The 14754-nt window shown below is 32.7% G+C and overlaps 3 protein-coding genes across 3 annotated transcripts in view; 1 reads left to right on the top strand and 2 right to left on the bottom strand.

Annotated features, from left to right (window-relative positions):
• Positions 1 to 10302, bottom strand: part of LOC106109318 (guanylate cyclase 32E-like) — an 18840-nt gene extending 8538 nt beyond the window's left edge. The window contains exons 1-5 of the mRNA XM_013290769.1: positions 9675 to 10302; positions 644 to 845; positions 292 to 489; positions 140 to 205; positions 1 to 67 (exon numbers count right to left, since the gene is read on the bottom strand). The exon at positions 1 to 67 is cut by the window's left edge and continues 150 nt beyond it. Coding sequence (XP_013146223.1) covers positions 1 to 67; positions 140 to 205; positions 292 to 489; positions 644 to 817 — 505 coding nt within the window. The 5' untranslated portion in view covers positions 818 to 845; positions 9675 to 10302. The remainder of the gene's footprint in view (positions 68 to 139; positions 206 to 291; positions 490 to 643; positions 846 to 9674) is intronic.
• Positions 10303 to 10983: 681 nt separating this feature from the next.
• On the top strand, positions 10984 to 12717 carry LOC106109317 (corepressor interacting with RBPJ 1). The gene is made up of 5 exons (XM_013290768.1): positions 10984 to 11200; positions 11400 to 11494; positions 11640 to 11890; positions 12104 to 12359; positions 12559 to 12717. Exons 1-5 carry the CDS (start codon positions 11129 to 11131, stop codon positions 12626 to 12628), a joined length of 744 nt encoding a protein of 247 aa, XP_013146222.1. The 5' UTR covers positions 10984 to 11128; the 3' UTR covers positions 12629 to 12717.
• Positions 12718 to 13451: 734 nt separating this feature from the next.
• The window catches only part of LOC106109177 (guanylate cyclase 32E-like), a 3877-nt gene continuing 2574 nt past the window's right edge, over positions 13452 to 14754 (bottom strand). The window contains 3 exon segments of the mRNA XM_013290582.1: positions 13452 to 13981; positions 14313 to 14473; positions 14707 to 14747. Of these exon segments, the coding sequence (XP_013146036.1) occupies positions 13850 to 13981; positions 14313 to 14473; positions 14707 to 14747 (334 nt within the window). The 3' untranslated portion in view covers positions 13452 to 13849.

Here is a 14754-nt window from a genome sequence, read left to right as displayed (position 1 = left end):
CTTCATACAGTATCGAAAACTTATTCCATCTGTAGTACCTCAATAAAGATAACACAGATTTCGTCGCCTGAAAAGTTGCGGTATTTAAGTTTGTGTCATATGTGAGGAGCTTTTAAACAAGTATATAGATATTATATACCTGAGTGTCAGGCGGCTCCAGTCTAGCAAAATTTGGCAATGTTGAAGTTTGGTAATCGGAACATTTCTGAAAAAGTATATTTAACAAATGTACATAATAAGTTACAATTAAATGTTCATGGCATTAAACCTGGATAGGTCTTTCCTACTCACATAAGAGATCATAGGTAGATTGCGCGACTGTGCAATGATAGCCTCTGTATGACAGCGACCTTCGGGTCCAAAGAAGGCGACGACGCCGGAGCAGCTCATGTCTGTGAGCAACCGCGTCGCTGTCACCGTGTCGCAGCGTGTGTCATTCCACTCCAGCAGTAGTTGCACGTCGGGCAGGATCACAGAACTGTTGTTAATCTAAAACCAGTGACAAAATTCGTTAATAACACACACACGTTTGTGACATTAAGTGTGGAAATTACACCAAAGTGTAAACGTTGTCATAATATATTTCTTATTTATTCATAAATGCGTTTCTTTATCTGAATGCTTGTGAAAGTATGATGCCGACCTCCTCCAGGGCCATGGAGAGTGCACCGGAGATGGCGAGACCCTGCCTGTCCCTGTGCTCGCCTTTGATCGAAGGCAAGTAGCCAATGGTGATATTGTACTTCTTGGCGGCGGCAGAAGGCCCGGCCAGTAGGCCCAGCGCCGCGAGCACCAGAACCCGCGCGCCGCGCCACATGCCGTCGCCTTCACCGCGGTACTAACAGCTGCAAACATACAAACAAATAAAACTATGACACTCAATAATAAAACTAGCAATCCATTCATAAATACAAATGTAACATAATTCATAACTTATGTTACTTGGAGATAGAAGAGCATCGTAAACATACGAGAATTTTTAAATGATCTCTATAATTTTTGCAAAGTATTTGGAGATATCAAAAAGTTCTTTGAGAGGTCGAGCTATTATTGAATTAACCTCAAACATAGCCCTCCCTCCTAAACTACTTTGGATGACAGTAATCACCATTGCTGACTAATTGGCAATTGCATTGTCATAGTTTGCACAGACGTCATTTGGCTTTGCTACATTTTTCAGTCAATCCTTACTGTACTCGATCACATGATGCGAATAAGAACAATAATTAGCTTTGTTTATTTAAGGTTCTATAGACATGCACGTAAGGTAATCTGTAACTGGTCTAACAATCTCCATATCAATGCTAGTGGAAATAGATTTTTTTACATGGATATTTGGTACGGACAATCACTCGCAGTTGTATAACGTTAACAACTAATATAGTAACAAATTTAATCAAACATGTGACGTTGTCCGCGGTTTGTGTTAACAATTAAATTGTTGCGTCAATTGTTTTACGTCGTTTAGTAATAATATTGTAGTAAATCAATACAACGCTGAGTCAGGGAATAACAGTGTAGTCATGGAAGAGACTATTTAGTTCTGGTTTCGGATGCGTTGATAACTTATTTAACTTAAGTCCCTAATTCAAAGTGTTTATTTGAATAACTTTAGGTCTCAGTGGCGATGACGAATGTAAATTACAAGATCTTTTGTCAAGTTACAAATGTGTTATCGTTCTATGTAATGATAAATTATATTAAAAACGTAATACATTTGCTGTAATATATCATGAGAATGATATAAATAAAAGGCTTGTTTTTGTATTTAATTGAATAGTGATCAGGTCTGGTAAGTTAATAATCTGGGGCCAGTACTTTCTAGTTGTGTTCATCTAAGTGCCGATGGCGTTCCCCGGGCAGATTGCCCTGTTAGGTGGGTTTGTCTTTTGATATGTAGCGCCAACCGGTACCCAAGACGGGCTCGAGCGCTCGCTTCTCAAAATAAACCAAGTCTCAGTACACGAAGAAATTTATACCATTTAAGTCGCATAGAAACCTTTTCTAAGAAGAAAAAGTTCACTCATTGAAAAACTTTTTGTCGTCCACTTAGAACATGTTAATTTGATCGTGGGTTTCCACGGCCGAAAGAATAATACAAAATCAGCACAAATAATAATTCAAGAATTGAATGTTTACTAGGTAACAAGTAATGTTTCATTGATCACTATATTTTTTATCTTAATATCGAAACTACATAAAAGTTGTCTATATTTAGAATTCACATTAATTAATTGATTTTTAAATTAACAAATTCCTTATTATTTCGTAATAACCAATAAAAATGAGTAATAACATCAAAATTAGTCAATCAATTAACACACTTCAAACGTTGGACTTGCAAGTTTTAAACTTGTTAGAACTTTATGAACCCAATCGTATATGTTAAGAGAGAAATTATCGAAAAATGTTTGTTCCTTAAACAGTCGCAACATAAGCAGTTATATAAATTTCAAATAATATAACCCGTTCTATAAAAATACGGCATTATATACGTAATATTTACGGATATTAGTTAAAACAACAAATACATCGCTTGGTTAACAGTATATAAATAGTATACGAACATAGTTTCAAATTTGAGCGAGCTCTGTTCAGCCGTTTGGGCTATAAACTCTAACATACATACAGCCATATAAACATTCGCATTAATAATAATAATAAGATAGTTAGACGTAAGATGTATAGTTTTTTTCTCATAAAACATAAGTGTTCGACTAATTCGTGTCAATAAGAGGATCTATTTCTGTATCTCAACAAACAGCAGAGGGAAGTATTCCCGCAGCGCACTTTCCGCCCTCAAATGTAGGAATAACTTCCACACGCTGTCAAGTAAGTAATTGACTCGCAGCCGGACACCGATTAAAGCAATTGCTGGTGACGCTATTTTGACAACACGGCCGCCACCGCCACAATACACTGTCTTGAGACACATACCTACTACGTTTCGTGAAATTATTGAAGTAAACAACCCAGTAGGTAATACATTGATTGGAGTATCGGAGAGGTAAGGGTGCACTGGACTCATAATAGATCCTAGTTTCTATCTCCGCAGTGTCTTACCAAGTCTGAGCTATACGTGCTTATATTCGTGTAGATGAAAGCAATTAATTTGAAATCACTTTTATTAAGCTGATCGCGTACGGAGTATTATGTACCAATATATTATCAACTGTACAAATTGAAACAGACATTGGTGCGTTCCGTGGGAAATACTAGAAAACCAGACTCCATCTCGGCGCCAAGATTTATATTTTAACTTTTAAAATTGTAACTACAATATTTCTTTAAACAAAAGCTAACAGTTGCAACACATTTCTATTATGTACCATTAATATATATGTACCCAGCATATAACGTATAACAGCATATAGCATGCGGCGTACAACATGAAAATAAAACGCGGTAACCAAATATTAATCTTTGAAATACTTCTTCAAAAAAAAGTAGTACACATATCGAAGTAAAAGTTATTACATTCCATTGTAAACTAAACAAATGCTCTCTTGAATGCCAGGAGTTTTAGGGGCAGTAGTGCATGTGTAGCGCAGACCAGCTGTGTCGGACGCACGGTACGGCACAGCGCATGTGACGCTTCTCGCCTTGAGATAACGTCGCCGATAACATTCTCTAGCTATTTTTAGATCTTAATAAAAAGGTAATGAGATAATAATGACATTTTGCGGAATCGGAAACATGCTTACTGCCTGTAACTAATACTATACGATACCTATAAGATAGTAAATCCAACCCTTACGAAAGAGATAGCTCTACCATATTGTGAAATACCTACTCTGTCCCTGCAGTGTTTCCAAACCATTACAACTTAAGGACTTGAAAGTTAACAAGCAACTTATTTATCGGACAACGTTGATAAAAATAGCATTATACATTCGCATTTTACTCAAATAAATTTTATCACATCATCCAGATATTGTCACAAGTTTAACATCAAATAATCACAATTTTAAAAAAATATGGCAGTGAGTATTGCCCCGATTCATGAAGAGATACGGCCATAAAGCGTAGTTAATTGTACGCCGAGGAAAAGTTTTTTTAACTTTTAAGTAAACAATAAAAACATGGGTTTTTCTAGTTTTTAATAGGTATTGTGTGTAAACGGAAAGTATTTTCTGATAACAGACTAGTACCTACTTGTTTCAATTTCCGTCGGTGCATTAATACTCATGAGGATGATCGTTACTTATTATAAATACCTAATGTATCATAAAAGTGATTTAAAAACATATTTTATTATGTGTTGCTTGTGATAGTAATATTATAAACGCCAAAGTTTGCATGGATGTTTTTTTAAATTGGTATCTCAAAAAAAGCTTAAAGGATAGCGATAAATATTGTGACAAATGTAAAAAATAATAGTGAATTTTAAATACCACACGGATGGTGTCGCGAGGCAAAGTGAGTTAGTAGCAAAGATTCTTGACACAAAAATATATACACACATGTTGTTAAATTACAAATAAACTTGTGTATTCGGCATATTATTTATCAAGCTTATAATTGTACATTAAACGCTGTTTTCCTGTTAAACACTTGAATGAAAAAATCTACTAAAGCCATTGTCATCTATATTAAACAACGTATATAAACAAAATTTATTTTAGGTGCTGACAACTGCTTACGTTTCAGTAACAGATTTTATAAAAATGACATTTGTAGTACTTGTACTCGTGTAATAATAATATGCAAAACATGCACTATACAATACAAGGCAGACCGCTACTTGGGTTTTTTTCGCCACGCGACTATACTACGCAAATTTCGGCGCAGATAATAAATACACTAGAAGTCTTCGTTGGAATCGACACTCTGATTTAAGACGAAAACACCAAACGTAATCAGATAATGCAAAAAAAGCGATACTATTTTTAAAAACTTATATACATTTTTTTATCAAATGCATCAAAAATTATACGCTTTCAATGTCACCAAATAGCGTTTGCTTTAGCAAATTTTTATAAATATTTTTGTTTAGGTTAATGGCGCCCCAGATTAAATGTAAACAATAACATAACAACAATTTGTAAACAAAACATGAAGTACAGTAAATATTTACTGTTGCAGGCAATGATTGCAAGAATATTCCATTATACATTTCTATTATTCATACAACTCCAATGTTGCTTTGCTCACTTTCTTTGTTACGTATTTGACGAACAAAAAAAACAAAAGTATCCTCATCGTATATCGACAATAAATAAGAAAGCGGGTGTATTGCTAATCCTGATGAATAACGAAATAACAAGTCTTACGTAAACTTTATAACGTCTGGGTACTCCAACACTAGACCAGAATCAGTCAGTGCCTTCTCCTAGCTTTAGTTTACACAAGATAACGTAAGGAAATAATACATACAATATTTTATTTGTATACTGCTCGTGGGCGGAAATTGTGTATCATGTGCAATGTGTTGATTAATCCGTATGTTTTACGATGATTATTTTTCTATCGATTATTATTGTACCTAACAATTGAATATAATCAATAAATGAAAAATTAGAAGCCACGCCATAGCATTTCAAAGGTAGTTGTTTAACCAATATTAAATAGATTAAATTCCTTTTATCGATGTTTCCAAGCTTTTATTAGTAACATTGCTTTTGTTCCCTGGCATTTCAACAAATGCGTTGAACACACAACAATGCAAATGCACATGAGAGATGTGGCATTTTATGAGATTCTTATTGCTGCATTTATATCCACGAAATCATAATAATAACCCATACTCTGAAATCTGTCTAAAAATATTATGTATACAAAATTTTTGTCGAAAATTACGTCATTTGTCTAACATGGTTATTAACATGAAGCATTTGTAACCTCGTGTTCGGTTACTATTTACAGAGCTATAAATAGCAACTAAATCCGTGTAAGCAGGAGGCTGATTCAGCGGTCAGGTTGCTCAAGCCTTGACGGTGACAACTCAAATATGCAAACTCTCATGGAGAGATAACACAAACTTACATGTATAACACTAACATAGTAATAAAAATCTTTTATTTGCTTTAGTGTTTATAACATTCGTCTAAAAATATCATTTACAGAGCAATCTCTTGGTTAAATCTTTTGATATCAACCATTGAAGTAGGATAACCATGATTTAAAAGTGGTATTGGCGAAAAATGTAATAAGAAAATATACTATTCCGCAGGACATATTCCGGACGAGTTTATTAACAAGCGAGAATGACAAGTATTTTGTAAAATAAAACAGCGATAATCTTGCCTTCAACGCTTAATACGAAAAAATCTTTTTACCTTTTTATGATAAGCCAAAGTGGTCCCAATAACATTTATTGGAACACCACGTTCATAAAAGTTGCGCTACTTCTTCAAGGACATGTAAATACCAGAATGACGATGACCACTAACATTATCCCTACAGTTAGTTTGCTCTTTACCATGTAAAAATAATTAAAGTTAAAAATAACTTATGAATATGCACTGGTTTATTTTTACATTACCATACCAGACTCACGATTGCTGGTTATCAAACCCGATATCACATTAATACATACGAGTTACAGAACCACGGATACACCAATCAACTTTATACCAATCTTATTACACCACTAATGTTAGTGGTGACCACTAAACTTAGGTTTATACATACAAGATACTAACAAAAGCGTAATCTATATTTGACATAGAAACTGACATTATAAAGTATCTAAACTAATTCTATTACCATCATCCAGAGATAATTTATTCCATTCTAATACGTGATTTGAGCAGACGAGGGATGCGAAAAACGATCATTTATTATGTATTACGAAGTGAAAAATTGCTAGGATCAAATTATACACGAAAACCACGAATTCACAGAAACAGCCATCATATTTTGTAAAACTACTATCGAACAATAGTTAATCAATGATAAGTGAATTAGAGATTTACGTACAAAATCATCACTAGCACTACTTACACTCAACAAGCTGCTGGATAGTATAGTCTACAGGCAGATAAGTAAATAATATGTCATTCATATGTCAAGCGCATTACACTCGCTTAAAACAGTGTGTATCGTTAAGCCTACTATGATTGTGGGTACAAAACAACGTTGTAGTACAATTGTAAAGCAATAGTACTTGTTACTTTCATTGTCTTCACATTTTGAAATGCTCAAAAATCACCAGAGGCGTTTGTTCTTCACTTTTAAAGATGCGCGCTTAAATTGTAATAGATTTATTACCATCATAAATTAATTATTACTTATACATTGGCTTTTGTGTTAATTCTTTCATACAAAATCTACACTAAGGGGCGCTCTTAGTAATCATAAAACGGCTCACAATGCAGTCTAGGTCATAGGGAAAGAAACATAGGAAAATAATTCGTTAAATTCGTAAAATCTACGAGAGTTGATAAAACGATAACCAACAAGATGTTAACAAATGAACAGTTCTTTCAATATTGTATAGACCAGATACAATTGGTTATTGAAAAAAAAACGATGATTTTTTGCATCTGATTGATTAGTCAGAAACGGAATAGTCCGCGATCGTATCGATCCCGACGTTCCGATGTTTGTCCTGCCACTCCCGACCACACCCTTCACCTAAGATAATAAAAACCACCACGACCACCCCATACCACCCCCGCCCCCGATATACTAACGCTCTTGTTACAGTATATTACGCGATGACTTAACATATATCAACAGAAGACAACCCCACCTCATACAGTTTTTTAATTAAATAGAACTAGTTCATTATTTTTGTCTCATTTAAATAAACAAAAAATTACAATTAACATAAGACATTCTTATATATCACGAACCACTAACTGCATTTTAATATTTATTTGGAAGGAAAGAAAGCATTAGGCTGTCTAGCAATACATTAGATCTATCTATTTCTGTATTTAATATGTATAATAAAATGAAAACACCTACTACTTTGTTATATAGGATGTCAACAATCACAGCATATTTGCGAATCACTCCTTTTTTATTAATAAGCCCTCTATTTAGGACACACCATAGGCTATATATCTTCACATTATTTAACTTAGGAGGTGAATGAATTTTAAAAAATGAACATGCGAGTAGGGACAAAAACAACAGTTAACAGTAATTGTCAGTTAATTGCATAGGTGTTTGTTATCATTTGTGCATTTGAATTTTGACATTTGCATTTTAAAGGGGTGATGTACAATAAAGTAAAGTTTTTATAATTACATACAGATAAAGCTGCACAAAAACAGCTAGTAGTTTCATATAGCTCATATGGTGACAAGATATTCAGTACTAAGTAGGAATTAAATTTAATTCTTAGACTATATATTTAACTATTAATAGACGGCAATTCATAACATGCATATACAGGAAACTGAAGCAAACACTTGTATTGTATAATAAACCAATTAAAAACATAATTCTTATAACAGAAATATAAGATGTCTATGTATTAAAAAAGTCATTATTATGTTTATAGTTGAATTACAAGGATAAGTTGAAAACAATATTAAACAAACAAACTACACCCTTTCGAAATTTTACTAATATAATAAAGTGTAAACACCACACTTTGCTACCTACAATGTCAGCAATCATGGCATATTTTTGAATATCCATTTTTAATAAACACACTTACACTTATGATACACTTTAGGCTATATATTTTATCGCTATTAAATTAAGGGGTGAGTAAATAGGAAAAAATGCTCTGTGAGAAAAACTAATCACTAGACACTGGCCCAATCTGCTAAGGGAGTGCCATAGACAAGAAACTGAACTGAAAAACTGAGAGGAAGAGAAACTATAAGCCAATACCAGCAAAGAATCAAGGTTGCTAAAATTACTTAAATTTTCAGCCAATAGTGCAATAGCATGGGTTCCTGTTGTCATTTGTGCATTTGAATTTTGACACTTACAATTGGGAGCTTTACAAAATGTTAACAATAAATCAAAGTTTTCTAAACATCATGCAAATGAAGCCGCATAGGAACATAATTTAATAATGAATATATTAAATTACACCTCAAAAAATTATAATTAAATGTAAAGCAACAACTTGTGATCCTCGTAAGGAAACTGAGGGAATGGAAGAATGTGAAATTTGACACAGTTTATATGGAGAAATGCATAAATTTTTATAGGATTTAAAAACATTCATTCATTATTATACACTTCATAAAAATACTATTGTGTCATAATTACATTTAAGTTTATCAATCCTTTAAAAGTCTTTAAAATGAAATATGCTTCATTCCATTTAATTTTTAATATTGGCATACAAAATTGTTACTTGTTTTAATATCTTCAATTTCATATTTCTAGTTAAAAAAATGTTAGACTGAAGCTTGTTTGCTTTTATGGTTTTCATTTATCTTATAATAATCTGTTGGTCCTTGTAGGAAGTAGCTATGGAATAAATATAGTGAAAACATTTTTTTTATTCTGCATCAGCCACCTACCTTATTTTATTTGATTACCATCTTTATAGCAGTACAAAAATATGAACCTATGTGTTTAATATTCATGTCTTATCTTTAACCTATATCACTTTTTAATACACTGGGAAAAGCAGTATGTTTGTTATATTTAATTCAATATAGTAATATTTAAAAAAAATTAGTTACAGGCACTAGTGTCAATAAAAACTTGTTAAGATTAAATGATGTTTATAAATGTAAAATTAAGAATTTACTTACCATAAACACCAGTTTATCAGCTTAGAATTTGTTCGCTGTATTCTTCATAAACAATAAAAACTTTCATCACAATTGTAAATGTAAATCAGTATCTTCAAATAAATTGCACAAAACTATTTCACTTGACCATAATAGAGACGGACTAAGTATTTACAATCATAATATCATGTTTACAAAGACATCAAACTATACTACCACCGTCGGATCGGATTCTAAAAATACTTCGACACGATAAAACGGTATGAATGTGTTAAAACATAAAGCAACACAATGATGACAATGAGCAAAATGTGGATCGCGAATCCGGATTATCATGAACTGTGCCACTGCCCAAGTAGTCTATGTATAAACTTTTGCAAAATATGGGTAGATTCAAGCATCTAAAATTACGAGAATATAAGTAGAAAATGATACCAACTTTTTCATAGGCAAATTTATAATGTATATTTTAGTTTTTCTTGCAATAGAAAACATTTATTTGTCCTATCGTACTTTCAATTTAATTATAACAATCAAGTGTATATTTATATCACTAGAAAGTTTTGCACAAATTGCACCTAATCTTTCGGAACTTATTTATCACTAGCACCATTTAACAAGGACAAACATCACTTCTTGCAATAAAATATAAGACAGAAACGCAATTTCAGTGTTGCCAATGAAGAGTACAATACAGATTAAGTAATTTTAAGAAACAGTAGTAAAAATCACCATTAGTACACCTAAAGTCACCAAAAAATCCAATTAAAAGCATCCAATTTACATGTATTTGAATGAATTTCTTATTCTTAAAAAATGACATTGACACAGATAAACGTGTATGTAAAGACCTACAAGGATCCTACGGCACTTTAATGACATTGACCGGGACCGCCAGCTAGTTTTTAGAGTTACCAGGAAACAAGAAATTCCTAACTTCTTTCGTACGCCTTATTACAAACAAAACCAAACTTTATGCAAATGATTTGCAACATAAGACCTAAATGACCGTAGTAATTGATTACTATTTAAATTCTTATACATTGACAAATTGCTACAGGTTTAGGATTATTAAAGTCAAGACGAGAGACGAAAAAGCAGGAATAAAACCACATGTAAAACTGCTCATATTATATTTTTCTCTGGTATTCCGAAATTATAAAAATGGCGACATTCACCCTTCCAATTGCCAATCTCTCATTGGTCAAATTATGACGCTTTCGTGAAGACATTGTTAGTTCCCAAATATACCAACTGCTTTTTGATCCTTGTAGGTCTATAAATTCTCAGTAACAATGACACTTCTTTCTGACAATTTAAAACAGTTGACTTGACATTGACAATTAATTATTACAATATTATTTTTCTGATATAAGTATTGCGTTTAACTCTAAAGTAAAGTAATATAATTATTTTTTAACTTATTAACTCAAGTAGTCTTCTTATTTAAAAATATATAATAATTGTTATTCAAGATGGGGAAAGGTTTTAATAATTATATGTGCAAGAAATTCTTTCACCCAGCATCCAGGGACAACTTAAAAAGAGTGAGTAGTTTGAACGTATTTTTACTTAAAACTTATTAAAATTACACAAATAAACCATATTACTGGTATTAATATTATTTAAAAACAATCGCTTTGATATTTGCATAAATTGCCACCAGCAGCCATTTTTTTCGCGTATTGCGCATGATAAGAAAGAGCAGCTGTTATTAAAACATTTTGTGATTTGTTTTCTTTTTAGGTATGGATGGCAGAACAAAAAACTGAGGCTTATAAGAAGAAACAAGAAGAATTGCGTGTTCAGTATGAGAAAGAGCAGGAACTTCATGAAAATAAGTATGATCTCCCCTTTAGTTGACTAATTTATGTTAAATGTAGTTCAAATCGATGTAATTCATAATAGATTTACGGGTTTTATATTGTGACCAGCATTGTACTACGTATTAATTATATAATTTGTATTTCCATTTAATTTTTTTAGAGCATTGCTGAGTAAGGACAGTAAAGACAAACTGAGTTTAAACTTTATGTATGAGCCTCCACCGGGCGTGAAGAAAGAAAGAGAAAGGGAAGACAATGAGCCTGAATATAAATTTGAGTGGCAGCGCAAATACAATGCTCCTAGAGAGAGTTACTGCAAAGGTGACAATGAGATTCGGGACCAACCCTTTGGTATACTGGTCAGAAATGTCAGGTGTATCAAATGTCACAAGTGGGGTCACATAAACACTGGTAAGTTTTACTTAATCTAATAGCTGAAACAGGAGTAAGTGGGTTGTCCAAGAAACTAGAAAACCTACCAATATGGAAATTGTCTTATTTAGTACATTCAAATACATTTTAAGTAAAGAAATAAATTCTTTATTTCTGAAATATGTTAATTTTTATGTTTTTGGTCATATGAAGTACTTTGGCCATTAAACATTTGCAAAAATTCTTTTCCAGATAAAGAATGTTCAATGTACACTCTTTCAATGAGTGAGGCTCGAGCGCTGCAGGCTGCATCTTCCACCACTCAAGAAGAAGAGGAAGAAAAGCCTGATGTACCTACATTGATGCAGCAGATGAGAGATACTGGCTTGGTTATGAAGCCAGGAGCACTTCCTTTAGCTGCCACAAAAATAGAAGATGATCCTTCTGGTTTAACTGAAATGGATCTAATCAGTCAGTTGACTAAGAAGCAAAAGAAGAAATTGTTAAAGTATGTTTAGTGTACTTTATGTCCTTAAATTTAAGTGTATATTAAATACTTTGCTTACAATCTGACGGATAACTCTTTTAAGATGCTGTTATGTATTTAAATGTTACAGTATTTGACTATTCGCATCTTGTTAACCCAACAAGTGCCAGGTACAAAGAAATTGTTTTTAATTTAAATAAAAAAAAATAATTTGTTTCAGGAAATTGGAGAAGATGGAAAAGAAAAAGGTTAAGAAAGAGAAGAAACACAAACACAGTTCTAAGTATTAAACTGAAAGTTAAAAGAAAAGGTGAATTTAGTTGGAAACTTGATTATTTTGTATTTTAACATCTGATAAAAACCTTTCTATTTATGAAAACGTTTTATTAATGTTTCTTATATCAGTTAAGCTCATGGAAAACATTAAAAAACAAAACTGTTTATACATTTTTATTAATACAGGAATTGAAAGACATACTAATGAATATTTAAATGTGGCTTGAAGTGTTATTTTGCTATGCTACAAAGGATTTTGAAGAAAATATTAAAGATATAGGTGTAAAATTGGACATTATGGTGTCAATGATATTAAAGTTGCATTTATCAGTAATATCAATTTATAAAAATAATAAAAAACTTAACTTTTATTTAAACTTATAATTCTATATTTCTAAAAATATGTTATGCAACTTTTCCTGTATAGAAATCTAGAATGAAAAAGTTTTAATAATCAGGCTAAAAAGTTAAGTGATCGCAGAGATCATTCAGCAATTCCGTATTGTCTGATGATTGTGGTGCCGGAGGCCTAATTTAAGTCCCTTCCTCTTTACCATCCTTTTCTTATAAGGAGAAGATGGGAAGGGGAAGTGGATTTGACGGTGGAGGAGATGCATGGAAAGGGGAAATATCGTCTTTATGTGCGTCTCCTCCGCCGGATAAGGGTAGGCAACGCATCTTCAATTGCGGATGTCTATGGGCAGCGGTCAATTCGCCATTTTGGCGGATTCAGGTGGCCGCTTGCTCGTTTGCCACCTATTGTTATAAAAAAAATGTTAATAATCTATAAGCATTTATGCATCTGGTTTATGTTTAGTAAAAATAAAATATATTTGATAGTTTATTGCACTAATAAAGGTTTTATTAAATCGCATTATATTCCTGGTTCTACTGGTTTCTTTTTATTTTTCAAAAGCTTTTAGGTTTCTACAACTGGTGGTTTTTCATCCTTTGAACACAAGAAAGTAATATTGAAATAAGAGCACCGTTAAATCGTTTATAACACAATTAACATAATTTCTAGCAATCCACCATTTTAAAATTTAAAGATTCAAATTTACACCTTAGGAGCGTTATATCAGTTCCTCATTTTATTTTTTTACATACTGAGTTTTAGTTTTGTTATCCTGTTTGCAGTTCTATGTTATATATTTTTTTATTTAAATCTGTGTTAGTTAAAAATATTTTTTCTTAACAAACTTTCATTTCTTAATGTGATATGATTGCTTCCTATACTAAATTAATAAATAAATAGTTAGTAAATAAATAAATAAACACTTCTCATTTAGGAACGCGGAAGATGGTTCATCCTCGGGCTTCACGTCGCCCGGCCAGTCGATAGGCAGGCGAGGATTTAATTTGTATTCCTGTAATTACACATGAAAATTGATAAGTATTATGCGCGTTCACACCTGACCAGTGCAGTTGGTCTGTAGCGATGGATTGGATTGGCAATCAACCGGCATAGTGTGAACACTAACTGGCGCCAGCGCCAGTGAGTTCATACAATCTACATCTGGCCGGTGCAACTGTCCAACTGTAATGACCAAGTGTAAATTGGACATTAATCCTTTTTAATTAAATTAACTTGGGAATATGGGCCTGAATATAAATATAGAAATCTGCTTGACAGTTTAGATGCTATGAGGAATGATGGATGTTCTAATGAAAGCAGAAGAAGAAATGTGGTAAACTGACGGGGAACTTGCGTGAGGACTGCTGGAAGTTGCCGACGGGCAGCATGCTGTAGGAGCAGTTGATGTTGTTGTCGCTGAAATTGGTGGGCTTGAAGGCCAGCACGGAGAAGTTGCCCTCAGAGTCCGCGCGCTCGTCCAGGCGGATAGACATACCGGACACACCTGTTTATTATATTTTTAATACTTACGACGATATAAAAAAGTAACAAATACTTGAGACTACTATTAATAGCATGTCTATTACTTCTGCATGTGGCAAATTACAATATATTTTTTTTTAAGTACTTAACAAAACAACAAAATCTACCTGTGAATAAAAAAAAGAAAATGAGTAAGAAAAGATCCTAATGATTATATTAGCTAGACACATCTTAAAATTAATATTAAAAACATACTTTTATATGGCGAGGATTTGATCATTTCGGCGACAATTCGAGAACCAT

The sequence above is a fragment of the Papilio polytes genome, unplaced genomic scaffold (assembly GCF_000836215.1).
Source record: "Papilio polytes unplaced genomic scaffold, Ppol_1.0 DF821289.1, whole genome shotgun sequence".
Lineage (NCBI taxonomy): Eukaryota > Metazoa > Arthropoda > Insecta > Lepidoptera > Papilionidae > Papilio > Papilio polytes.
This window is presented reverse-complemented; position numbering and strand designations above follow the sequence as displayed.

Coding starts and splice junctions, on each gene's coding strand:
- LOC106109317 (XM_013290768.1), top strand. CDS start 11,129: ATGGGGAAAGGTTTTAATAATTATATGTGCAAGAAATTCTTTCACCCA. Junction 11,201..11,399: donor CCAGGGACAACTTAAAAAGA/GTGAGTAGTTTG, acceptor TTTTCTTTTTAG/GTATGGATGGCAGAACAAAA. Junction 11,891..12,103: donor GTGGGGTCACATAAACACTG/GTAAGTTTTACT, acceptor ATTCTTTTCCAG/ATAAAGAATGTTCAATGTAC.